This window comes from Zalophus californianus, chromosome 10, assembly GCF_009762305.2.
Source record: "Zalophus californianus isolate mZalCal1 chromosome 10, mZalCal1.pri.v2, whole genome shotgun sequence".
In the NCBI taxonomy this organism is placed as follows: Eukaryota; Metazoa; Chordata; class Mammalia; order Carnivora; family Otariidae; genus Zalophus; species Zalophus californianus.
The window spans coordinates 73,142,888-73,169,150 of NC_045604.1; the positions used below are offsets into that span (position 1 = coordinate 73,142,888).

At 50.1% G+C, this 26,263-nt stretch overlaps 1 protein-coding gene across 5 annotated transcripts in view; it reads left to right on the top strand.

Annotated features, from left to right (window-relative positions):
• The first annotated feature begins 2,022 nt into the window (after positions 1 to 2,022).
• The window catches only part of MGRN1 (mahogunin ring finger 1), a 57,029-nt gene continuing 32,788 nt past the window's right edge, over positions 2,023 to 26,263 (top strand). Inside the window, exons 1-4 of one of the 5 annotated variants that reach the window (XM_027611729.2) lie at positions 2,023 to 2,323; positions 23,696 to 23,814; positions 25,287 to 25,375; positions 26,029 to 26,175. In XM_027611729.2, coding sequence (XP_027467530.1) covers positions 2,236 to 2,323; positions 23,696 to 23,814; positions 25,287 to 25,375; positions 26,029 to 26,175 — 443 coding nt within the window. In that variant the 5' untranslated portion in view covers positions 2,023 to 2,235. The remainder of the gene's footprint in view (positions 2,324 to 23,695; positions 23,815 to 25,286; positions 25,376 to 26,028; positions 26,176 to 26,263) is intronic. The other 4 variants (XM_027611730.2, XM_027611728.2, XM_027611732.2 and 1 more) reach the window with 4 other exon arrangements.

The window sequence follows — 26,263 nt, forward strand, 5'->3', positions numbered from 1 at the left end:
GAACTAGTAACAAATCAGAAAGGACCTGTCTCCCAGCAGGGCATGGATAAGCACAGAAAGAACAAGTCCAAAGCTCTATTAAGAGGAATGTTTAATCAAACATCCAGCCCATGGAAATGACTGCCCTGGCCCAGGATCTATAGGAAGGACACGCTCCTAGGGTTGTTTTTCAATGAGAACATCAGGGTCTGTCCTACTCTCCTTGCCTCCCCACCAATCAGGGAGGCCAGTAAATTGAATTCAGTGTTGGTATATGTATGTGTGTATACACACGAGTGTTATGTGACTTAATAAAGATAAGGGAAGAAAGATCACACGGTGGTGGGGGGGGTGTGTCTTCAGGCCCATCTGGTGGCAAGAGACATGAAACTTAGCACATCGGGATGTTTCTGCTTCTGGGGTGGTAGGGGAGTATGGCAGTAAAAGGAGTGGCCTGGGGGCGCCTGGGTGGCTCAGTTGGTTAAGCGACTGCCTTCGGCTCAGGTCGTGATCCTGGAGTCCCGGGATCGAGTCCCACATCGGGCTCCCTGCTCAGTGGGGAGTCTGCTTCTCCCTCTGACCATCTTCCCTCTCGTGCTCTCTATCTCTTATTCTCTCTCTCTCAAATCAATAAAATCTTTAAAAAAAAAAAAAAAAAGGAGTGGCCTGGTACAAGTTTCAGCTTCATTACTGTTTATCTACTGCAGCCTAAGTGAGTACTTCACTTCTTCCAGCTTCACTTTCCTTTTTTCATGAATTGGGAATGAAAATAAAAGCTACATCAGAAAATTAAATGAGAGGGGGCACCTGGGTGGCTCAGTTGTTAAGCGTCTGCCTTCGGCTCAGGTCATGGTCCCAGGGTCCTGGGACTGAGCCCCACATCGGGCTCCCTGTGGGAAGCCTGCTTCTCCCTCTCCCACTTCCCCTGCTTGTGTTCCCTCTCTCGCTGTGTCTCTGTCAAATAAAATCTTAAAAAAAAAAAAATTAAATGAGAGACTATGTCTTAACACGATGTCTGGCACATAGTAGGTGCTCAGTAAATGGGAATCTTAATTGTAAAGCAGAGATTTAATCAGGCCCCTCCAAGACCTGGACTCTACTCATAAGCACATAAATCTTTCACCTTTTTTATTAATTTTGGCTTCCCAGGTTCCCTGACAATAGAAGGTTGTATTCTGGACTCTGGCCTCCCAAGGGGCAGGACTCGTTTTAATGTGGAATGGGGTGCATTTACCATTTGAGACCCTTTGCCAGCTGCGCCCTCCCCAGCTGCTTTCCTGGTGGAGCAGGCTTGCCTTGGGAAGCCACTTTCTTTTTGGAACCCCAGTTTCTCAACTGAAGAGTAGGTGAGAACAATCTCCACTTGGCCTGCTTACAGAATTTTATGTGAATCAAGAGCCACGAAAATACATTGCAACCTGCAAGCCTTTAATCATGACCAATTTTTTAAACATGCCTTCAGCACCTCATATGCAGCCATCCCTTGTGCCTCAGTTTCTCTATATGTAAAATGGGGAGAGGTCTGTGGGGCTGTAAAATTATGTCTTCAAAGTAATTGTTCTGGACGTGGAGCCAAAGAGAAGCCTTGAGTTGTGGAAAAGGCTAAAAGAAGTGTTTACCTTCTGTGAACCCCAACTCCTAGTCGGCTTGGGTTCCATCCCAGCTATTGCCGGGTGGCAGGTAAAGATGTGCCCTCTTCTGGACGGGGCAGGAGATCGACCCTGGGAAGTGGGGAGAACCATCGTGGCTCAGGGAGATATTTTAGAGAGGGGGTAAATGGAAGGCGCTGGGTTCCTATAAGAATCTATATACGAACAGATTATCAGGAGACTAAAGAGTTAGGATGTTAGTGACGTGTTTGCAATGCAGAGGAAAAGTCAGTTTGTGGTGTGGGTGATGGTTCCTCCCCTCTGGATTCAGGTCCATTTGGTTTGTCCCGGAGTCCCGGTCAGCATCTTCACTGGGCCGCGGCGAAGGGCATCCTGGGACATGTGGTTCTTTGGTGGGCTTCCTGCGCCGCAGCCCGTCGGCTTCGGCGGCGAGGGGACTCCATTTCCCGAGTGCCTCGTGCCCGGGGGGCGGAGGGCCGCCGTGGCGTCGGGTCCCGGCCGAGCTGGGGGTTGGGGTTTGGAGGCCGAGGTGCCCGCGGTCGTGGGCGGGTGTTCGTGTGGCCTGGTCAGGGCCATGTCCGCGTGAGGACGCCGCCGCCGCCCGCGTCCCGGCCCCGGCCCGGCCCGGCCCGGCCCGCCGCGCACCATGGGCTCCATTCTGAGCCGCCGCATCGCGGGTGTGGAGGACATCGACATCCAGGCGAACTCGGCCTATCGCTACCCGCCGAAGTCCGGTGAGCGGCCGGCGCGGCCCCGGGCGCGCAGCAGGGCGAGGCCTGGGCCGGAACGCGGGGTGGGCAGGGCGCGCCCGCGCGGTGCGCCCCGCAGAGGGTGCGGTGGGCTCTGCTCGGCCCGCGGCCCTCCTTGCGTCTCCCGGTCTGGGGCTCCGCGCGACCTCCACTCAGACCGTGGGTGGGGCCCCGGGCTGCCTGCCCGGTCCCGGCGGGGTGACCTTGGGTCAGTCACTTCGCCCGTGCGCGCCTCAGCTTCCTGGTCCGCACACAGAGGAGACTGAGTAGGAAACCCCAGGGCGGGGGTGAGGTTCGTGGCTCGACGCTGGCGAGGGGTTAGCACGGTACCCGGCGCTTCGCTTGTGCTTACAAAGTGGTCATTGTCAAAGGGATTGACATCACACCATCGCCAGTTTTGGCTTTCTTTGGTGGCTTAGTGTGACGACCCGGCCCGTGGTACTGAACACTCGCCATCTGGACAGAAGCTGAGCTTTCTGGTGACCTTCTGGTGCCTGTGAATGGTGGGTGGGTGGTGGGTAGGGGCAGTGACGTTGGGCCCAAGGAGATTATGATCAATGGGGTCCTTGCTGGAAAACAGGAGACTGGTTGGAGGGGACCTACCTGGTTCCCTGGTCTCTTTTTTTGTGGCAGGGAGACCTGAGACACTAGCGAGGAAGTGACTTTTCCAAGGTCTAAGAGCTGGATGGAAGTGCCTCTGGGAGGAGGACCACAGATCGGACTCCCAGTCGATTTGTTCCCACTCTGTTTTGGTGCCCCTAAAGAGTGTGGCCTGACCCAGAACTTCAGCTTGGGTTCCTCCCTCTCCATCTCCTCATGGGGGTCATTTGTTGTGGAAAGAAAAGAAAAAGGACAGAGAATTTGGACATGAGGGGGACTTTGAGGTTGGGTCTCCTGATCCTGGTTTCTGAAGAATCTGATCTGTTATGGTGGTCTCCTAGACCTCACAGTTGGCCCTGGGACACCCACCAGGCCAAGTTTCCTTCCAGTGTAGTCCAGGAGCACCCACTGCCACTAGTGGAGAAGCTTGTTAAAGGCGCATTTCCCAGGCCCTGCCTCAGACCTGCTGGGGCCTAGGAAGCTGCATTTAAACCCATTTCTCAAGTGAGTCTGATGTCCACTCATATTTGAGAACTGCTTTGCCCTGATTTTGGAAGCCCAAGAGGGAGAGTGTCTGGGAAAATAGAGGGGCGGAGACTAGCACAGTTTTTGGAACAGAGTGGGCAGAAGGCACTGTTGCCTGCTTGTGTCCCAGGCACAAGTGCAGGGCAGCCCAGCCTGGTGTGGGGATCCCCTGGAGGCCAGTGGGCTGACATCCCCAGATGTGATTGAAGCAGTTGTTTGAATTCATCCTCTTCCATCTCTGTTGTTCTTCCAGCCTGTCTTTGGCTGAGTGACGCTAGGCAAGTTGCTCTGCCCCCTGGGTCACAGTTTCCTCATCTGTACAATAGGTTGATCCTTGAACAGTGCTCAGAATAGTGCCTGGCACCGAAAGTCCTCATAAAATATTAATTAATTGTTACAATGGCTTAAAAAGGAAATCAGCTGGCCAATTCAGACCCTAATAGCTGTTAGCAGTGGCATGGCAGAGATATCAAAGTTTTATGTGGCATTTCCTGTATAACCTGGGGCTAGGACACACTTGATGTCCCTTCACTTGGGTGTTTGGACGAAACCACAAATACAAGGCCTTTATAACACCACTTTCAGATTCTGTGTGGTAGACCTTGCTAATCATTCAGGACACTCTTTGTCACCAAGCCTGGACTTGGTTTCAGAATCCATTAATAAACACCCTGGTCAGCCACAACTAATCGATTGGGTCTGTCACCCAAGATGAATGTCATAGGCTACCTTAGAGCACGACAACAGTGCTCTCCTGGACTTGTCCAGCCTGAAAGCTGTCCCCTCAGATTCCTTGTCCCTCGGGCCGCCATGCTCAGGGAGGAGGGTCAGTCTGAGAAATGACCTTAGCGGTACTTTCCTATATTTCCCCAAGTGTGGACTGGGGACCCCAGGGGAGTTCCAGATGATTTTTAAGGGATGGCCCCATGGACCCTTCTAACACTTGGTGAGAAAGTTATCTTTTCAGGTCCGTTAATTTTGTTGATAATATCAAGCAGAGGAAAATGATTGGATGTTAATATTTTTTAACACATATATAATACTGTCAGATCCCTTTCAGCTTTATTGAGACATAATTGACATATAATGTTGTGCAAGTTTAATGTGTATACCCTAATGATTTGATATGTGTACACATGGGAAGATGATCACCACAATATAGGGTGAGTTAACACCCTCATCTCTACACTTTTTTTTTTTTTTTTTGGTGTTGAGAACTTTTAAGATCTCTTTCTTTTGCTTGTGGAACTTTCAGCATGTACTGCAAAGGTTCCTAGTTCAAATTTAATAACATTTGCCTTGTTTTCATTATATTTATTCATTTTACTTTTTAAGTGGCTTTATTGAGATATAAATTGTGTGCCATACAACGCATCCATTGTAAACATATGATTTGTTGACTTTCAGTAAATGTATAGAACTGTGCAACCATCACCACAATCAGGTTTTAGACATTTCCAGCACCCTCCAAAGTTTCCTTGTGTCTGTTTGCAGTCAGTCTGTGCCCCCACCTGACCCCCACCCCATTACTCTGATCTGCTTTCTGTCTTGAAATGTGCCCTTTCTGGACACTTTATATAAAAGGAATCATTCAACATGTAGTCTCTCTTATGTCTGGCTCCTTGCGCTTGGAACAATTTCTTTGAAGCTCATCCATGTTGTAACAGATGTCTGTACCTTATTGTACAGATACCATACATTTTATTTATTTACCAGTTAACATTTGGGTTGTTTCCACTTTTTGGCTATAATGAATAATGTTGCTATGAACATTGAACGTTTGTATGGCTCTTTTCAATTCTCTTTAGTATACACCTAGGAGAGGAATTGCTGGGTCAGATGGTGACTCTATGTTTGACCTTTTGATGAACTGCCAGACTGTTTGCATAGTGGCTGTTTCATTTTACATTCCCATCAGCAGTGTGTGAGGGTTCAGGTGCTCCACATCCTCGTCAACACTTATTATTGTCTACCTTTTTTTTTTTTTAATAGGCTCTACGCCCAATGTGGGGCTTGAACTCACAACCCTGAGATTAAGAGCCGTGTGCTGTACTGACTGAGTCAGCCAGGCGCTCCTTTGTCTGCCTTTTTCATTATAACCATCCTTGTGGGCTTGTGGGTGTGAGGTGGTATCTCATTGTGGTTTTGATTTGCATTTCCCTGATTGATGTGGAACATCTTTTCACGTGCTTATTAGCCATTTGTATACTGTGTGTGTGTGAGAGAGAGAGAGAGAGAGAGAGCCTGCAGCCTGAGCACACGTGCCAGACGTCTGTTTTTGTCTTTTGTTCATTTTTTAAAGATTGGATTGTTTGTCTTACTGAGTTGTAACAGTTCCTTATTCTGGGTACAGTGACACAATTCCTTTATCAGCTCTGACTTGGTAATATTTTTTCCTAGTCTGTGACTTGTCTTCATTTTTCTTAATGGTGTCTTTTGAGGATCAAAAGTTTTTAAATTTTGGTTAAGTTCAATTTATCAATTTTTTAGTGGTTAGTGTTTTTGGAGTTATATCTAGGAGATCTTTGCCTAGGCCAAGGTAACAAAGATTTTCTATGTTTTTTTCCTCAGAAGTTTTACAGTTTCAGCTCATGCGTTTGGGTCTGTGGTCCATTTGGTTCCAATTTACATATGTGCTGCCGAAGCAAGCACTGTGATCCATATTGAGGTAATGTTTTCATGTGTAGTTCCAGGTAAAACTGTGAGGTCTTTTTTTTTGCATATGGATATTATTTCATTATCATTTGTTGTAAAGACTATTCTTGTCCCATCCAGCTGCCTCTGCACCTTTGTAAAAAATGAGTTCACCATAAACGGTGAGGGTTTATTTCTGTACTCTGTTGCCCTGATCACACAGCTGGCCTGTCTTCAGCCGAGGGTCAGAGCAGGAGCGAGGACACCACGGCTGAGTCCGTACAGAGGAGGTGCAGACATGCAGGAGAGGGTCCGGAGTGTAACAGGTGCCCACGTGGAGTACCTGGCTGTGGGCAGCTGCTGCCACCGTCAAACCTCCTACTGAGATTATTACTGTTAATTGTGTGTCTCGGAGCGATGCTGTCTGCCCTGTGCTGGTGTTTGAGGGAGGTCGTGCTGGGACCGGGTCACCCAGGAAAAGTGTCGGAAGGGAAGGCAATCAGACATGTGACCTACCAACCCAGGGAGGGGACGGAGTGGAGGGGAGATACGCCCCAGACCTAAACCTTGTGTGTGTGCGTGTGCTTTCCGAATGTTTTCACCTCCTTTATCTTATGGGAGCCTTGCCTTATCCTTGTGACACCAAACTTTTGTCCTCTGGTGGAGGAACTAGAAATCAGACTGAGCCTTTTGTCGCGCAGCATCTGAGCCTGGTGTGCAGTAGGCACTTAACAAATGCTTGTGCAATAGGCCCGGAAGGAAACCAACCCCATCTCCCTAGTGTATGGGCCGCTCAGACTGGGCTGCATCTTATCCCTCGGTGTGTCGGGCGGGGTCTGACGACTCCTGGGCCTCCTGCCATGTGATGGAGCCACCCAAGGCGCGTGCAAGACTTTTGGTGTGTACTTTGGTGTTGCTGGCAGTCTAGGAACATCTCGTGAGCACTTGTGTTGGGGTTTACTCTTTACAGAGTAGGGCCTTGCTGACTGATGTCTTTGGCATCTGAAGGAGAGAGCCGAGGCTGGTGTTGCAGATGAGAGAGGACAGTCTCTATCACCAGGGGCATTCTGGGTCTCTGGGCCATCCCTGTCCAAGGGAGTGAGCTTGTGCTGAGCCCCGCGGCAGTAGGATGGAGGGTGGGGAGAAGGGGCTCCTGCACACTGGCAGTTCACCTTCCTGCGCCGAGACCCACACCATCATCACGAGCGTGGTGCGGCTCCACTGGGTTCCTGTTCAGCTTCCCCGTGTTTCCTGTGCCATTCACAGATGAGAACTAGTTCTGTGCTTCTGCTCTTGTTAACTGGGTTCAGATTTTATCATTGGAATAGCTGCATAAATAAACTGTATTTTCTGAGCTTCAGTTGTTACTTCAAGTAAAAACAAAAGCAACAAGAAGCCTCTTAAATGGGCCGTAGTAGGTGGGCATCTGAGCCCCTGCTTCCGGGAAGCAGCAGCCTGGGGTTGCTGGGGTTTAGAAGCCTGTGATTGGTGCCCAGACCCCGGGGCCGCGGGGAGCTGAGGTTTGGTGGGTCTCCCCGTTGGAGTGTTGCCTGCCCATGGGGCCGGGAGCTCGGTGTGCTTGTTTCTGAGGTTTTGCATCGTTTACTCAGTTCTGGGCATGTGTCTGGGGACCTTTCATAGTTTCTCTGGGGATTGTTGAGAAACTGTCACCTTTTGTTGACCTGAACATAACCTGGCTGTTAGCCAACTCCTGCCAGCCTTCCTGCCCTGAGCTTTGTTGGACTTCCCTGTGCATGGGCCAACTACACAGGCCTATAGGGCCTGTTGCTCCCGGTGAGGAAAGCCGGAGCTTGTTCTGGTCTGGTCGCAGAGCCAGTGGGCCTTTTACCCCTGCCCGAGGAGGTGGCTGCTGCCATTCCACAGCCCGCCATGGCTCCCAGGGCCCAGCTGCCGGGGGTAAAGAGGATGTGGGTGCTTATGAGTCTGTGTGCACATGTGTGTGTCTTCCTCACAGTTGGGGTGACTTTTATTGTGTTTACAACACACCCATCCACAGACATGGAAAGTTGAGGATTAGTTTAGCGCAGGAGATTGAACCCAGGAGCAGTCCTCTGCCCCCCCCCCCCCCCCCCCCAGCCAGTAGAGGTGCGGCAGTAGGAGCACTAGATTCTGAGTCCTGAGGCCTGACTCTGGCCCTGGTCTGTGGCCTTGAGCCAGGAGCTTGCTCTCTGGCCCCATTTCCCTGACTCACTGGGGTGAACCTCTTGCCCCAGGCCTCTTTCCAGATCTGACTCTGAGAGTCCACGGGAGCTGGCAGAGTGAGACCACGCCCTGCCCTGCCCAGCCTTTGTTTTTCAGCAGTCCCAGAAGTTTCCTGGAGGATGTCCTGTACTTCCTGGATGGTCCCAACAGGCAGTGACCACTGCCGTCTGCCTCTCCTCCCAAACCCAGTGTGGCCCAGACCAGACATTTGCATGGGGCCGTGTTCCATTTGGCATTTCCTGTGTGCATTTCCTGTGTGGTTGTGTTGTCACCCAGCCTCACTATTCTGTGTTATTCCATAAAATGGTGTCCCATAAAAGGGTGGATGGTGTCACAGGCGCCCTGTGCCCCATGCAGCGCCTGATGTGGCCTCAGTCAATAACCGTACAGTTGTTTACTTCCACCAGCTGCCCCTGCATCTGCCCAGCTCCTCAGAGATGGGGGATCTGGGCTTAGCCCCGGCCTGTGCTGCAGGGGGTGGCCATCCCACCAGGATGGGAGTGAGAGGGAGGAGTGAGGCCTACACCCTCTGCCATGTGCAGAAAAGCACATGGTCTGGAACCGTGTGGGAGAGGGTCCTGTGCTGTCTAACCCGAAATCCCTTGGCTTGCTTAGTCATAGAGCCAGGTGAGGAGGCACAAGGCTTGAGGAGTGACTGATGGAACATCTCTCCACCTCTGTGTCTGAAGGATTTCCTCTGTCCTTTCCTCCTGCCTGATACTGATTTGGGCCCTCCTGCTTGGTCCTGGGTGCTCGGCACCCGCAGGGCGGGCAGACTGCCGTACTGGCCCCCTCCAGGTGGTCCTGGCGTCCACCGTTCTGATAACTGCAGCTTTCTGTCATCCACACCTCCTGCCCCAGATGATATCCCCGAGTGACCAGACTCCCTGGGTGTCTCTAGGGGGAATCAAAAGAAGGAATTGTGTTTGGTTCACGGCTTAAGAAATATGTGTGTATACACATATATGCATTCTTCCTCAGATCTCGATGGGACTGTGTGCCCATAAACCCATCGTAAGCTGAAAAGCCTAGAAGTTGAAAATGCATCGAATACACCTAACTTAATGAACATTTTTTTTTAAGCTTTTATTTATTTATTTGACAGAGTGAGAGAGCACAAGCAGGGGGGCTTGTGAGAGGGAGAAGCGGGCTCCCCGCCAAGCAGGGAGCCTGGTGAGGGGCTCGATCCCAGGACCCTGGGATCATGACCTGAGCGGAAGGCAGCCACTTAACCGACTGAGCCACCCAGGTGGCCCCCTACTGAACATTGTAACTTAGCTTCGCCTACCTTAAATGTGCGCAGAACACCTACATTAGCCTACGGGTAGGCAAAATCGTCTAACACAAAGCCTATTTTATATTAGTGTTCGATATCCATGTAACTTAGTGAACACTGTACTGAAAGTGAAACACAGAATGGTTGGGTGCGGAAGGGCGGTGAGTATGAGTTGTAGACCCTGTGGCTGCATTGCTGACTGGGAGCTGGGGCTCCTGCTACTGCCCAGCATCCCGAGAGAAGATCCCACCATCCCACCACAGATCATTAGCCCGGGAAAAGATCCACATTCACAATTTGGAGTATGGGTTTGAACCAATGCCTGTCGCTTTTGCACCATTGTAAAGTCTAAAACTTGTATGTTGAACCATTGTAAGTCGGGGACTGTATATATGTTTAACATCAAAGCGTAACAGGTGTTTAGAAATTGTGCAAAGCATAAGCTTGATGAATGATGACACAGTGAATGTATTGAAGGAGTAGAACAGTAGCAGCCCCCCAAGCCCCTTGGTGCCCCTTCCCAATCTCTGCCTTCTTCCTCCCTGGGAAACCTTCCGACTCCACTAGAGGTGATTTTACCTGTTTCTGAATTTGCTATAATAACTGGCTGCTCTTTGCTCCACACTCGGTGATGAGAGAGAGGCCCTAACACTGTTCGTGGGGGCCGTAGTCGGTTTGGTCTCTGCTGTGTTACATCCCATTGTCTGTTGAGGCCGCTGTGTCTTCATCCGTTCATGTGCAGGGGCGTTGGGCACATTTCCAGTTTGGGCCCTTACGGAAAATGCTGCCATGGACCCTCCCGTGGCTGCTCTGGTGCCCAGGAGTCAGATTTCCTGCGGTCCGTGTTTTTTTTTCTTTTCTTTTTTTTTTAAGATTTTATTTATTTATTTGAAAAAGAGAGAGAGGGAGGGAGAGCACAGGAGAGGGCGGAGCAGACTCCCCGCTGAGCAGGGAGTCCGATGTGGGGCTCTGTGGGGCTCCTGAGATCATGACCTGAGCCGAAGGCAGCCGCTTAACCGACTGAGCCACGCAGGCGCCCCCGTGTTTTTCCTAATTGTGGTAAATACACGTAACTGTGACCATTCTAACCGTTTGAAGTGTGCAGTTCAGTGACATTAAGTACCTTCACCATGTTGTGCAGCTGTGCACCAATCCACCATCATTTCTCTACAACTCTTTCCCCCTTGTGCCGTTTACACCCTGACTCCCTGGTCCCCGCTCCCAGCCCCGGGCAGCCACCACTCTTGGTGTTAGCGACTTTTGACCTCCCCCATCCCCGGTACCCTCTCTGGGTCACAGTCACACGTGGCAGTGGGTGCTGGGGCCCTCAGGCGCGAGTTCGGCCACAGCGGGTTTTGCAGACAGGTTTTTGGAGTTGTTGAGCCGATTCACACTCCCATCGGTGGAGCCGGGTGCTGACTGCTGTGCATTCTCACCCACCCTGGGGAGTGTCAGCTGCGTGTGGTTTGTTGTTGTCTAACTTTACCAAGGAAAGCTCATGGAGTTTTGTTTTTTTTTAAGATTTTATTTATTTATTTGGCAGAGAGATACAGAGAGAGGACAAGTAGGCAGAGAGGCAGGCAGAGGGAGAGGGAGAAGCAGGCTCCCCGCCAAGCAGGGAGCCCGATGCGGGGCTCGATCTCAGGACCCTGGGATGATGACCTGAGCTGAAGGCAGCCGCTTAACCGACTGAGCCACCCAGGCGCCCCAAGCTCATGGAGTTTTAATTTATTTCCTTTACCCTGATGGCCGTGAGGTTGGGCACCTTTTCATATGGAAATTACCATCCATTTCTCTTTCTCTTTTTGTGAGGTGTCTATTGAAATCATTTGCATGTTTTTCATACTGGATTGTCTCCTTTCTCACTGATTTGCAGGAGTTCTTTCTTAAGTGCTTTTTATTACATTTTTAATTCTAAGGAAATTGGCTGTCACTTTGGCGTTTATGCAGACTAGCTTAGGCAGGAGGCAGAATGTACTGGAAAGCTGGTGGTGGGTGGGTCTCTGGAACCCAAGGGTGGGAAGCCAATAAGTGGAAGCCAACTGAACACAAAAGCCTCTCGTCCCCTCTGGTCTCAGCATCCTTCTGCTGCGACTTGCCCAAAGCTGACTGCCACCCATCTGGGGCCCTCAAGGACCAAGTCCTTTGGTCTCTGGTCCAGTTCCACAGGAGAGAGAATCCACGTGTTGGTCCAGCACGGTCAGGTGTCCACCTTGGCCAGCCAGCAGTGTCTAGGGGGTGGGAGCTGCGCGGTCTGCTGGCAGCTGGGGCCTACCACCAAACTGGGTTGTGGAGGCTGTTTCCAGAAAAGGCAAGGACCCCTCCTCCCAAAAAAAGGTGGTTGCAGCCACTTACTCTGGAACTCAGTGAACCAGAATCTTTTCACCTGTGCAAGGCTCTTTGTGTTACCATGTACACGCGTCATAGGGCAGCCTGAAAGGTCCTTGTCGGTGTTATTCACTAAGGCCTCCATGTTGCAGATGGGGACACTGAGGCCCACAGAGGTTAGGCTGCCCTAGGTCACCTAGGCTGCGTGGAGAAGCACTGTTCTGTGTACACGCAGGACCTTGGCCCAGGGGGAATCAGGGAGCAGGGTGGTTAGACGTGGGTGACCCCCTTAGGGTCAGTCTTTTCTCTCTGCCTGGGAACCTGCTTCCAGGCTGTAGGGCCTCCCACCTGGCCAGGAGTTTCACAAGCCTGAAGATGCTTTCCTTTCCTGAGATCACTCTTTGGGGACTGTGATGTTCTCATCCCGTTGGTCCAGCCCAGCCAGAGCTTAGTGGCAGCAGATTCGGGAAACTGGTTATTGGGAACATCTGTCCTGGTAGAGAATGAGAAGAATTTTCGGCCTGCGGAGTTCTTGAACTGTCCCCAGCCATTGCACAGGCCTGCTCAGTTCTCTTCCCCCCTACTGGGGCTGCTGAGCGGGTCTTGTGTGTCTTAGCGGGGCGGGGGGGGGGGGGGGGCAGAGTCTTTAGTTTTGTCATGGCTTACTGGCAGGGACATTGTGATTTATAGTAAGAAATATCTGGGGGGTGCCTGGGTGGCCCAGTCGTTAAGCGTCTGCCTTCCGCTCAGGTCATGATCCCAGGGTTCTGGGATCGAGCCCCGCATTGGGCTCCCTGCTTGGCGGGAAGCCTGCTTCTCCCTCTCCCATTCCCCTGCTTGTGATCCCCTCTCGCTGTCTCTGTCAAGTAAATAAATAAAATCTTTAAAAAAAATGCAAATAAATAAATCTTCGGTTTTCACCTGTTCCTGTCGCAGAGTTCCTAAAACCCTTGGAATTTCCTAAGCAATGAGTGATAGAAGTGAAATCAGAGTCTTTTTTTTTAAGATTTTATTTATTTGACAGAGAGAGACACAGCGAGAACAGGAACACAAGCAGGGGGAGTAGGAGAGGGAGAAGCAGGCTTCCCGTGGAGCAGGGAGCCTGATGCGGGGCTCGATCCCAAAACCCTGGGATCATGACCTGAGCTGGAGGCAGACGCATAGCGACTGAGCCACCCAGGGACCCCAGAAGTGAAATCAGAGTCTTGATACTCGTAACTGGGCCCCTTTCCATCACACCTGAATTTATGTTAATGAGGAGATTTTGGAAAGCACCTAAGGGTTGGTCCTGGCTGCCTTTGGACCCAACCTTGTGACCAGAGGCTGGAGATTGAAAGGGTCACCAGCAGCCAGGGATTTAATTAACCGTGCCTATATAACAAAACCTCCATGCAAACCCAAAAGGGCTGGGTTCAAACTGCTTCTGGGTTGGTGAACACAGCAAGAGGCCAGGAGGGTATAGCACTCAGAGAGGGTTTGGAAGCACCTGCACCCTTCCCACATGCCTTGTCCTGGGCCTCTCTTCTGTCTGGCTCTTCCTGAGTCCTATCCTTTTATAATAAACTGGAGATCTAGTAAGTGAACTGTTACCCTGAGTTTTGTGAGCTGCTCTAGCAAATTAATTGGGGGTCATGGGAATGTCCAGTTTATAGCCAGTTGACAGGTGACCAACTGGACTGGGGATTGGCATCTGAAGGGAGAGGGCAGTGGTGTGGGGCTGAGCCCTTAATCTATGGGATCTGATGCTGTCTCTGGGTGGATAGTGTCAGGATTGAGCTGAATTTGTAGGCCACCCAGTCAGTGTGCACTGGGAATTGGAGAATTGCTGGGGGGTGTGGGTAGAACACACAGGGGGCTGGTGTAGTTGAGTGTACAGCTCTGGGGTCAGTGAGGACACCACCTCTGGCTGGTGCTGGGGCTTGAGCAGGTCACATGACCTCTCTGTGCCTCCCATTTCCTCAACTGTCAGTAGTAAGCTGTCATCCATGCTCCCCCTCTTCATTCAGCCGGTTTTTATCAAGCTCCTGTGTGCAGGCCAGGGTGGTGGTTGCTGGGGTACAGGATGGTGGACAAACTTGTGACCCCTGCCTGGAGTGTGAACCAACCAGCACAGGAAGAAAAACTTTGAAGACAATGGGGGGCGGAGGGTTTGCTATCGAATGGGCAAGATGGCTTGCAGGGAGGCTGTAGGAGGCCTTGCTACTGAGTGGCAGGGTGGGAGCATCCTTTGGGTCACAGGGAATGGAGGAAGTTCCGGAATCCTGGGAGACAGGCCAGGAAGGTGGTGCTGGGCGAGGTGGCAGCACAGGGCAGTCACTAATTTGCAGGGCGGTGGGTGGTGGCTGTCCCTGAGGTCGAGGCATGGGAATGTGTGTTGCTGGGGATGGTATCAGTATCGCTGGTTTGAAGCATCTGCAGTGCAAGGAGGGAGCTCCTGATAGGGTGCTGATTCCACCCCTCAGAGCATCTCCTCATGACCTGGTGGCTGCCCGAAGGCCCCAGCTCCTAGTACCACCACACTGGGGGTGAGATTCACCATGTGAATTTGGAGGAAACATGAACATTCGATCTGTAGTAGGGTCCCAAACTTTGGTCTCGATGAAACTTGGGATTTGTGAGTATGTAGCTAAGGGGAGAGCAGGTGTCTTCTGGGAGAGCTTCGAGCTCCCACTTGTACTCTCCCCATTCCTCGCCCTGCCTCCTGGGGGATTCTGGGGATTTGGGTGTGGATCATTCTGGGCTTTGGAGAGCTTGTCATGGTGCCTGGCCCCTTAGCAGGGTTAGTTCACTTACATAATTGAGAGTGTTTCCGTTTGGGGGTTGGAAGTGATGATCGTGGTCCGCCATGTATACTGCCAGACATTTGAAAGCAGAACAGACAGAAGAACCCCAGAAGCCCGGCCGTCACTGTAGCAGCCTCTGACTGGAGCCCATGGTTCTGATTTTCCTCGTCTGTAAAAAATGATGAACATGCGTGTCCATCCACATCGGAAAACCGAGCCATGTGTGGGAGCGCAGGGAGGCCTCCAGGGGAGGTCCCCTCCCTTGGTCTTTATTTTGGTGGCTGGCCACCTGTGGGTTCTCCAGGTCACTGGGATGCCTGTAAGGAGGACGGAGTCTGAATATCCCCCGCTACAGAGGAGGTGAACTGGCTGAATTCCTCAGAGGTCGTGCGGCCCTTGAGCGTGTTGGTGCCGAGTAGCCAGGGCCAAATCGTGGTCAAAATCGTGGCCTCTGGCAGGCTTCCGAGTGTGGCCTTAGAGGGCTTTTCAACTGGTCTGATCTGGAAGGCCTTCCCATGTGGCTCATTCATTGTGTGCGAACAGCAGCCCTTTGTAGTCTGCCCTGAGATGACACCATGACACCACAACACCCCTGGCTGCTGTCCCCATGGCGGGAGGGGAGGCCCAGCAGGGGATTGAGATGTGGGGCTGGGAACCACCTCTGAGCTCGTCGCCCCATGTGGAGAATAGTGGTGGCATCTGTGCCCCCTCGATGGGTTCTGTAGCTGGGGGGCATGGAGGAAGAGTCCGGTGGTGATGGTGGTTTCTCTCCTTCCATCTTCCGGTCTGTCTGCCTTTTGTTCCTGCCCTTTCATGGTGTTTCCTTGCTCTTTTCCCTCCCTCCTCCTCAGAGCTTCGCCTGGTCCTCTTGGTCCTAAACTAAGTGTAGGCACACAGACGCCCACGTGTACACACGAGCACACGCCCAGCCACACGTGCACACTGCACGCATACACACACTAGCACACACCCTCCCTGGTCCTCTGTTGCACACATTCTTCCTTTAACGTGAGCATTTGAGGGGCGCCGGGGCGGCTCAGTTGTTGAGCGTCTGCCTTCGGCTCAGGCCATGGTCCCAGGGTCCTGGGATCGAGCCCCCGCATCGGGCTCCCTGCTCCGCGGGGAGCCTGCTTCTCCCTCTCCCACTCCCCCTGCTTGTGTTCCCTCTCTCGCTGTGTCTCTGTCAAATAAATAAATAAAAGCTTAAAAAAAAAAAACATGAGCATTTAAGAAACCTGGGAAAGCAGAGAAATTGAAAGCGAACACCCTCCTTTCAGAATCCACGCTTCCCATTTTCATGTTGCATCTCTCTCTCGAGCAGCCCCGTCGTGGCCCCCGTGCTGCCCTCCTGTGTTGCCTCTTCACGTTGGAGCCACAGGGCTGCTTTCCGCATGATGCGGTCTCCCACTGCTCTGTGTTTGAGTCGTGTTTGTTGTGCGCTTGCTCCGTGCTGATACGTGGAGACCTGGCTCATTCCTTTTAACTGACGTGTGGTCCCATCTGGTGACGGCCCCTGTCTGCTTGCGCATGTCATTATCTGCGGAGACGGGAGGTGTGAGAATGCCTGCGCCCTTGTCCCTGCTGCCTCCAGTCCCGACTGACTTCTCAGCAGCTTTTTGTGTACGTCCTTCCTGACCATTCTGTGTGAACTCACAACTTGTGTTGTATATATCTGTGTGCAGTTACCTCTCAAATGGGATCCGGGAACATCCTCAGCTTGTTTTTTTAATAACAAATACTCCGTGATCGTCTTCCCATGTGCATATCCAAGTGTTTGACTCTCTTTAGCCGCTACTTGGTTTTGCATAAAATCAGGAGTGTTATGTTTAGTCACCACTTGACTCTCTCACTGCAGTTGGCTCTGTCTGGGTCCTGGCCACATGTGTGCTGGGTGGGGTTATGCCCTTGCCCAGTGTTCCCTGGTTATGTTCCCTTCAGGCGAGAGCCCCCAGGCTGGACCCCTGGTTCCGGGCCTGGTTGCCTGGGCAGCCAGGGCTGTGTGCTCATAACCCGGGCTGCGCTTCTCAGGAAGGACATACACCTCCAGGCCGGGCATGCCCTGGAGTTTGAAGTGCTCAAGATTCCCTCTGGGGGCTCCAGGAAGGACCCACATGGGCTCAGGTGCTCAGATGTGCCTGCTGTGCCTGCAGGATACATGGCCTGGGTGTCCACAAAATTCACAGGGCCCTGTGGCCACCTGGGCTTTTCTCTGGGTTCTCTGTGCCAGAGAGAAATGGGGGACAGAGGGTGAGCGTCAAATCAGTAATCTTGGGAGAGGCGATAGATACTCTCATGTTTCCCCAGCAAAGCTGTGAGCTCTCTTCTTTGAAGCTGACCCTTTTATCCATTGATTTTTACGAAAAATGTGAATTTAGTGCCTAAGTATGCCAGGGACATAATGGGGAACTGCTGAGAGCCTCATTTCTCATGGTGGGGGGGGGTGTCAGATACTCAGGTCCACACAAGTTTTCAACTGTGGTCAGTGCTGAGGTGAAAATGTACTCAGGGCTTAGGTGTGGGATGGGGGGACTGACTTAGTCTAGGGCCGTGGGGAAACCGTGTTAGTGTCCTGTGGCTACTGTAACAAAGCACCACAGGGTGAGTGGCTTCAGACAACAGAGTTTATTCTCACAGTTCTGGAGGCTGGGAGTCCCAAGGCAAGGTGTCAACAAAGGATGGTTCCCTCCAAGGGCTCTAGGGGGACGTCCTTCCTGCCTCCCAGCTGCTGGTGGCTCCACGTGCTCCTTCCCTTGTAGCCAAGTCACCCTGCCTTCTTCCCTCTGTGTGAGCCTCTGTGTCCCGATCTCCCTCTTTCTTGTATGAAGACATCGGTCACTGGATTTAGTGTCCCCCAGTCTAGGCTGACCGCTTCTTTTTTTTTTAATTTTAGTTACAGCTAGTTAACATGCAGTGTTATATTAGTTTCAGGTGTACAATATAGTGCTTCAACACTTCCATACATGACCCCGTGCTCTTTGTGACAAGTGCGCCTCTTAGTTCCCATGACCTGTTTCGCCTATACCCCCACCCCCACCCCTCTGGTAAACATCAGCTTGTTCTCTGTAGTTACTCTGTTTCTTGATTTGTCTCTCTTATTTTTTTTCCTTTGTTCGTTTGTTTTGTTTCTTAAATCCACACATGAATGAACTCATACGGTATTTGTTTCTCTCTGACTTATTTTGCTTAGCATAATATTCTAGGTCCATCCGTGTTGTTGCAAATGCAAGATTTCATTTTTTATGGCTGAGGAATATTCCAGAGTGTGCACGTGCATGTACATGTATGTACACACATACATATCCATACCACATCTTTGTCCGCTCATCAGTCGATGGACACTTGGGCTGCTTCCATAATTTGGCTCTTGTAGATAATGCTGCTGTAAACATCGGGGTGCGTGTATCCCTTTGAATGAGTGTTCTTGTATTCTTTGGGTAAAGACCCAGTACTGCAATTACTGAATCGTAGGGTAGTTCAATTTTTAACTTTTTGAGGAATGTTCCACACTGTTTTCCACAGTGGCTGCACCAGTTTGCATTCCCATCAACAGTGCACGAGGGTTCCTTTTTCTCCACATCCTCATTAACACCTGTTTTTTTTTATTTAAGATTTTATTTATTTATTTGACAGAGAGACACAGCGAGAGAGGGAACACATGAGCAGGGGGAGTGGGAGAGGGAGAAGCAGGCTTCCCGCTGAGCAGGGAGCCCGATGCGGGGCTCGATCCCAGGACCCTGGGATCATGACTGAGCCGAAGGCAGATGCTTAACCAACTGAGCCACCCAGGCGCCCCAACACCTGTTGTTTCTTGTGCTGTTGATTTTAGCCATTCTGACAAGTGTGAGGTGAAAGCTCATTGTAGTTTTGATATGCATTTCCCTGATGATGAGTGATGTTGAGCATTCTTGTGTCTGTTGGGCATCTGGATGTCTTCTTTGGAGAAACATCTCATGTTTTCTGCCTATTTTTAAATTGGATTATTTGGTTTTGTTTGGTGTTGAGTTGTATAAGTTCTTTATATGCTCTGGATATTATTAGCCCCTTATCAGATATGTCATTTACAAATGTCTTCTCCCATTCGGTAGTTTGTCATTGAGTTTTGTTGATTATTTCCTTTGCTGTGCAGAAGCTTTTTATTTTGGTGTAGTCCCAACAGTTTATTTTTGCTTTTATTCTCTTGCCTCAGGAGACATATCTAGAAAAATGTTGCTCCAGCCAATGTCAGAGAAATTACTGCCTGTGTTCTCTTCTAGGATTTTTATGGTTTTGGGTCTCACATTTAGGTCCTTAATCCATTTTGAGTTTATTTTTGTGTATGGTGTAAGGAAGTGGTCCAGTTTCATTCTTTTGCATCTCGTTGTCCAGTTTTCCCAGTACCATTTGTTGAAGAGACCGTCCCTTTTCCACGGCATATTCTTGCCTCTTTTGCCAAAGATTAGTTGACCGTATAATCGTGGATTTGTTTCTGGGCTTTCTGTTCTGTTACATTGATCTTCACATCTATTTTTGTGCCAGTACCAGACCGCTTTGATTACTATAGTTTTGTAGTATATCTTGAAATCTGGAAGTGTGATACTTTCTGCTTTTTCTTTTTCAAGATTGTTCTGGCTATTCGGGGTCTTTATGGTTCCGTACCAATTTTAGGATTCTTTGTTCAAGTTCTGTGGAAAATGCTGTTGGTATTTTGATGGGAATTGCATTAAACCTGCAGATTGCTTTGGTATGGACATTTTAACAAAATATTTGTTTTCCCAATCCACGAGCATGGAATATTTTTCCATTTGTTTGTGACATCTTCAATTTCTTTCATTAGTGTTTTACAGTTTGCAGAGTGCAGGCCTTTCACCTCCTTGGTTAAGTTTATTCCTAGGTATTTTATTATTTTTGGTGCAATTTTAAATGGGATTTTTAAAAAAAATTTCTCTTGGGCGCCTGGGTGGTTCAGTTGGTTAAGCGACTGCCTTCGGCTCAGGTCATGATCCTGGAGTCCCAGGATCGAGTCCCACATCAGCAGGGAGTCCGCTTCTCCCTCTGACCCTTCCCCCTCTCATGTGCTCTCTCTCTCTCTCTCATTCTCGCTCTCTCAAATAATAAATAAAAATCTTTAAAAAAAATTTTCTGTTGCTTCATTCTTAGTGTATAGAAATGCAGTGGATTTCTGTACCTTGATTTTTGTATCCTGCAGCCTTACTGGATTCATTTATCAGTTCTCGTAGCTTTTTGGTGGAGTCTTTAGGGTTTTTTATATATAGTGTCAGGTCATCTGCAAATAGTGAAAGTTTTACTTCCTTACTGATTTGGCTGCCTTTTATTCATTTCTCTTGTCTGATTGCTGTGGCTAGGACTTCAGTACCGTGTTGAATAACAGTGGTGAGAGTGGACATCTTTGTCTGATCCTCTTCTTGGGTGAAAGCTCTCAGTTTTTCCCCATTAACGATGATGTTAGCTGTGGTTTGTCATATATGGCCTTTATTATGTTGAGGTATGTTCCCCCTTTATAAACTCACTTTGTTGAGGGTTTTTGTCATGAATGTATGTTGTACTTTGTCAAATGCTTTTTCTTCCTCTATTAAGGTGACCATATGGTTTTTATCCTTTCTTTTTTTTTTGATGTGATATATCCCATTGATTGATTTGCAAATATTGAACCACCTTTGCATCCCAGGAATAAATTCCACCTGATCATGGTGAATGATTTTTTAAATGTTGTTGGATTGGTTTGCTGAGGATTTTTGCATCTATGTTCATCAGAGATACTGGTCTGTAGTTCTCTTTTTTTGTACCGTCCTTATCTGATTTTGGTATCAGGGCAATGCTGGCCTCATAGAATGAATTTGGAAACTTTCCTTCCTCTTCTGTTTCTTTATTTTTATTTTTTAAAGATGTTGTTTATTTGAGAGAGAGAGCACAAGCGGTGGGGAGGAGGCAGAGGGAGAGGGAGAAGCAGACCCCTGCTGAGCAAGGAGCCTGATGTAGGGACTCGATCCCAGGACCCTGGGATCATGACCTGAGCCAAAGACAGATACTTAACTGACTGAGGCACCCAGGTGCCCCTCTTCTATTTTTTTTTAATAGTTTGAGAAGAATAGGCATTAACTCTTTTATTTTTTATTTTTTTTAAAGATTTATTCATTCGAGACACAGAGATAGAGAGAGAGCATGAGCAGGGGGAGAGGCAGGGGGAGATGGAGAAGCAGGCTCCCCGCCGAGCCAGGAGCCAGACGTGGGGCTCGATCCCAGGACCCCGGGATCAAGACCTGAGCCACCCAGGCGCCCTGGCAATAACACTTTTTAAATGTTTAGTAGAATTCACCTGTGAAATCATCTGGTCCTGGACTTTTGTTTGTGGGGAGTTTTTTGATGACTGATTCAATTTCATTGCTGGTAATTGGTCTGTTCAAATTTTCTGTTCTTCCTGATTCAGTTTTGGGACCTTGTATGTTTCTAGGAATTGATCCATTTCTTCCAGGTTGTCCAATTTGTTGGCATATAATTTTTAAAAATATTCTCTTGTGATATTTCATATTTTTTTTAAAGATTTTATTCATTTATTTAATTGACAGAGGGAGAGCATGAGAGGGAACACAAGCAGGGGGAGTGGGAGAGGGAGAAGCAGGCTCCTGGCCAAGCAGGGAGCCTGATGTGGGGCTCGATCCCAGGACCTTGGGATCATGACCTGAGCCGAAGGCAGTCGCTCAACCAGCTGAGCCACCCAGGCTTCCCGATACTTCATATTTTTTGGTATTGGTTTTTATTTCTCTTCTTCCATTTCTGATTTTGTTTATTTGAGTTCTCTCTATTTTTTATGAGTCTGGCTAATGTTTTGTCAATTTTGTCCATCATTTCAGAGAACCAGCTCCTGGTCTCATTGATCTGTTCTATTATTTGGTTAGTTTCTATTACGTTTGTTTCTGCTCTAATCTTTATTACTTCCTTTGTTCATGTTGGTTTGGGGTTTTATTTGTTCTTTTTCTTGCTCCCTTAGGTGTGAGGTTAGGTTACTTATTTGAGATTTTTCTTGCTTCTTGAGGTAGGCCTGTATTGTTATAAACTTCCCTCTTAGGACCACTTTTGCTGCATCTCAGCATCTCAAAGATTTTGGACCGCTGTGTTTTCATTTTCATTTGTTTCTGTATATTTTTTTATTTCCTCTTCGATATCTTGGTTGACCCATTCATTGTTGAGTAGCATGTATTTGTGGTCTCCCCAGATTTTTTTCTTTTTTTTTTTTAAAGATTTTATTTATTTATTTGACAGAGAGAGACACAGCAAGAGAGGGAACACAAGCAGGGGGAGTGGGAGAGGGAGAAGCAGGCTTCCTGCAGAGCAGGGAGCCCAATGTGGGGCTCGATCCCAGGACCCTGGGATTATGACCTGAGCCGAAGTCAGACGCTTAATGCCTGAGCCACCCAGGCGCCCCCCCCGCCCCCGATTTTTTTCTTGTTGATTTCTAGTTTCATAGTGTTGTCATCAGAAAAGCTGCATGGAATGACTCTGATCTTTTTGACTTTGTCGAGACTTGTTTTGTGGCCTAACGTGCTCTATTCTAGAGAATGTTCCATGTGCACTTGAAAAGAATGTGTATTCTACTGTTTTAGGATGGAATGTTCTGAATATATCTGTCAGAGCCATCTGGTCCAGTGTGTCATTCAAAGCCACTGTTTCCTTGTTGAATTTCTGTTGGGACGATCTGTCCATTGATGTAAGTGGGTTAATTACTATCAATTACTTCCTTTATAGTTGTTATTAACTTGTGTCTTTGGGTGCGCCCATGTTGGGTGATATAGTGTCCTTTATCTCTTTCTACAGTCTTTGTTTGAAAGTCTGTTTTGTCCCATGTAAGTATTGCTACCCCAGCTTTCTTTTCACACTATTTGCATGATGAATGCTTCTCTACCCCTTCACTTTCAGTCTGCATGTCTTTATGTCTCAAATGAGTCTCTTGCAGGCAGCCTATAGATCGGTCTTGTTTTCTTATCCATACCATCACCCTTTGTCTTTTGATTGGAGTGTTTAGTCCGTTTACATTCAAAGTAATTATTGGTGGGTATGTATATATTGCCATTTTGTTACTTGTTTTATGGTTGTTTTTGTGGTTTTTCTCTATTCCTCTCTTCTCCCACTTTCTTCTCTCATGATTAGTTGGCTTTCTTTCTTAAGATTTTATTTATTTATTTGACAGAGAGAGATAGAGCAGGAACATAAGCAGGGAGAGTGGGAGAGGGAGAAGCAGGCTTCCCGCGGAGCAGGGAGCCCGATTGGGGGCTCGATCCCAGGACCCTGGGATCATGACCTGAGCCGAAGGCAGACGTTTAACAACTGAGCCACCCAGGCGCCCCTAGTTGGCTTTCTTTAATGATGTACTTGGATTCCTCTCTTTATTTTTTGCTTATCTATTACTGGTGTGTGATTTGTGGTTACCATTCAGTTTGTATGTAACATCCTCTGCATATAGCAGTCTGTATTAAGTTGGTGGCCACTTAAGTTTGAGCCCAGTCTTCTACTCCTCTCCTCCCCACAGTTTAGGTGTATGGTGTTGTACTTTACATCCTTTTATTTTGTGAGTCAGTTGACTGAGTTTTACCAACATACGTATTTTTACCACTTTTGTACTTCAGACTGACTTCCTCTTGATTTCATCTGTAAAGACCTTGTTTCCAACTAAGGTCACACACACGGGTGTAGGGCAGGAACTGAGACGTATCCTTAAGGAGGACACAACTCGGGCTGCCCCAGAGGGAAAGGAGAGTTGAGCAGAGGACAGGGTGTGCCCCTGAGCAGGGAGGAGGAGCAGGAAGGGTGTCGGGGTGCAGGGGTTGACAGGGTTGAAGGGTTGAAGCCCAGGCTACAGCTGCGAGTGGGAGGGACCATCTGTGAGGCTTCTTTCCAAATGGAGCTGCTCTCAGGGCTGAGCCTCTTGGCCATGCCATGCTTCCCCTAGGCTGTGTCAAGCCTCCTTATCTACAACTGTGTTTCTTTTTCAACCAGGAAACTACTTTGCCTCGCACTTTTTCATGGGAGGTGAGAAATTTGACACCCCCCACCCTGAAGGTTACCTCTTTGGAGAAAACATGGATCTGAATTTCCTGGGCAATCGCCCAGTCCAGGTGGGTACAGGTGGTTTTCGCCCGGGCTAGGCACGTGGGTGGCAGTGGTGAGGTGCCTCCCCTCCGCTGTCCATAGCCAGCTTCGAGGACAAGCGGGCACTGAGTCGCCCCAGACGGGCAGAGCTGCTGGTGGGACGTGTGTGTGTGTGTGTGTGTGTGCGGGGGCATGTCCTGCTGCTGCCCCCTGAGAGCCTGGATGGCTGCAGGTTGGTCACTGGAGACAGGACGGCTGTTGCTGAGCCCAGTGCATCCAGGCTATGGGACCACCTCAGGTTCGCTTTCACTAGTCACCAGAGAAGTGCACGCTTATACACTGCTGTCCATTTATTCAACACACATTTGGCACCTGCTGTGTGCCTAGGACTCTTCCAGGGGCTGGGGGGTGGAAGACAGATCCCACCCCATTCCCTGCAGGGGGTGCTGACAATGAAGAAGAGAACATTTCATGAATGGAAACTAAAGAGAGAGGGAGAAGGATGAGTGAGGGCCAGTGGGGAGGGGGATGCCGAGCAGGGGATTGGGGTTTGTACTTTGAAATGATGGTCCCCAGTGTGGGTGAGGGGCCAGGCAGGAGGCTCTCTCTTTCAGGAGACATTGAACTCTGTTCCCTAAGGCTGCTGAGTCCTGGGGTGTTTCTGGGCCTGACAGGAGGTGGGGTGTCCTCTGGACCAGGAGTCTTTAGGCTGTTTTACAACAGAGCAGCTAGTTGAAATCTTGATCCTTTAGTGGATGGGAGGCAAGGAGCTAGGGCCTGGTGGACCATCCTTCCCCACCCATAGGACCACTGGGGCTTTCGGGTGGTGCTGAGTCTCCCCCAGCCTCCTGAGTCCACGAGAACAAGAAAGCAACCTCACTTCCATCTTTGAAGCCTCAGCTCACATGTAGGGCCTGGCTCTTACAGACCTCCATAAATCTGTTATTTTTTAAGCTTTGAGAGCATCATAGACTCAACCTGCAGTGGTGAGAAGTGATGCAGAGAGATCCTATAAGCCCTCTCCTCTGTTTCCCCAGTGACAACATCTAATAAAGCTCCAGTGTGCTATCACAGGCTGGAACTCTCCAGATGACTCCAGTGTCCAGCATGCATCTGTGTGTGTCTGTGTGCTAGTCCCCTCCAGAATGTTTGCTGAGCATCGGTCCTTTTTTATTCCCCATTTTATTCCGGGCAGAAGTGGGCATCAGGTCCCACCTGTGGGAGCATGGCCTGAGAGCCCCAGCCCCCACTGCCCCAGGGTCCCTCGGGCCAGGTTATGCTTGCTGAGGGTCCTCCTGGAATTGGAGGACCGTGGTGAGATCTGTGTGGCCAGAACCTCCAGGGTGGCCTGGGCCCTGCTCCCCCGTTCACCAGCTGCGCTGCCTGCACTAGGGCCGGGGCGTACAGACTTGTGACTGTTGCTTCGATCATTCCTGTGTTCTGCCCTGGCCGCACCTTAGGGAGTCACTGGGCACTGCTTTGGGTTTTTCCCTTCTAGTTTCCTTACGTCACCCCTGCCCCCCATGAGCCAGTGAAGACACTGAGGAGCTTGGTGAACATCCGAAAAGACTCCCTGCGGCTTGTGAGGTAAGTCTCCGCCCCGCCCTGCTCTCTGGCCCCTGATGCCTGGAAGAGGGGAGTGGCGAGCGACCCTCGGCTCTGCTAACCTTGGGCATGAAGCCAGAAGGTCGCAGGCAGGTCTCGAGCCCCAGAGTTGCTCCTGGGGGGTGGGTGCAGAGGGAGAGGAGGCCAGCAGGGCTCTGCTTGTGAAACTCTAGTCTTTAAACCAGGGCTTCTCAACCGGCAGCTGTGCCCCCAGGGACCCTGGCCCGTGTCTATTGTCACAGCTGGGGGATTGGGTGCTGCAGGCCCTCAGTGGGCAGAGACCAGGGATGCTGCTCAACACCCTGCAGTGCACAGGACAGCTCCCAGCCAGGAATGATCCAGTCTCCAGCATCAGCAGGCCAGAAACTGCTTTTAAACCTGGACCGCTTGAGGCGTCTGGGGCTGTCTCTAAACCAGGAGGACTCCTCCCCTTCTGTGGGCAGGAGGTGAGGGAAGGACAGCTCTGCAGTGTTGGGCCTTATTGTCCACCCGGGAGCAGGTCTGCACATTTCCAGGCAGCCACCTCTGAGGACCCCGGCTGGGGGGGGGGGTGCGGGATGTGCATGCTGTGCAGGCTGGGGGCGCTTACAGGCAGGACCCCTGACCTGCTGCCTGTTCTTCTGCCTCCCGGGCAGGTACAAAGATGGTGCAGACAGCCCCTCCGAGGACAGTGAGAAGCCCCGTGTCCTCTACAGCCTGGAGTTCACCTTTGATGCCGACGCCCGGGTGGCCATCACCATCTACTGCCAGGCGGTGGAGGAGTTCCTGAACGGGACTGCGGTGTGAGTCTCTGGGCCTGGGGGAGTGGGGCGGGCCCCAGCAGCTCTGCCTCTGTGGTCCGTGTTGTGTGTTTGAGCTTCTAGAGGTTTT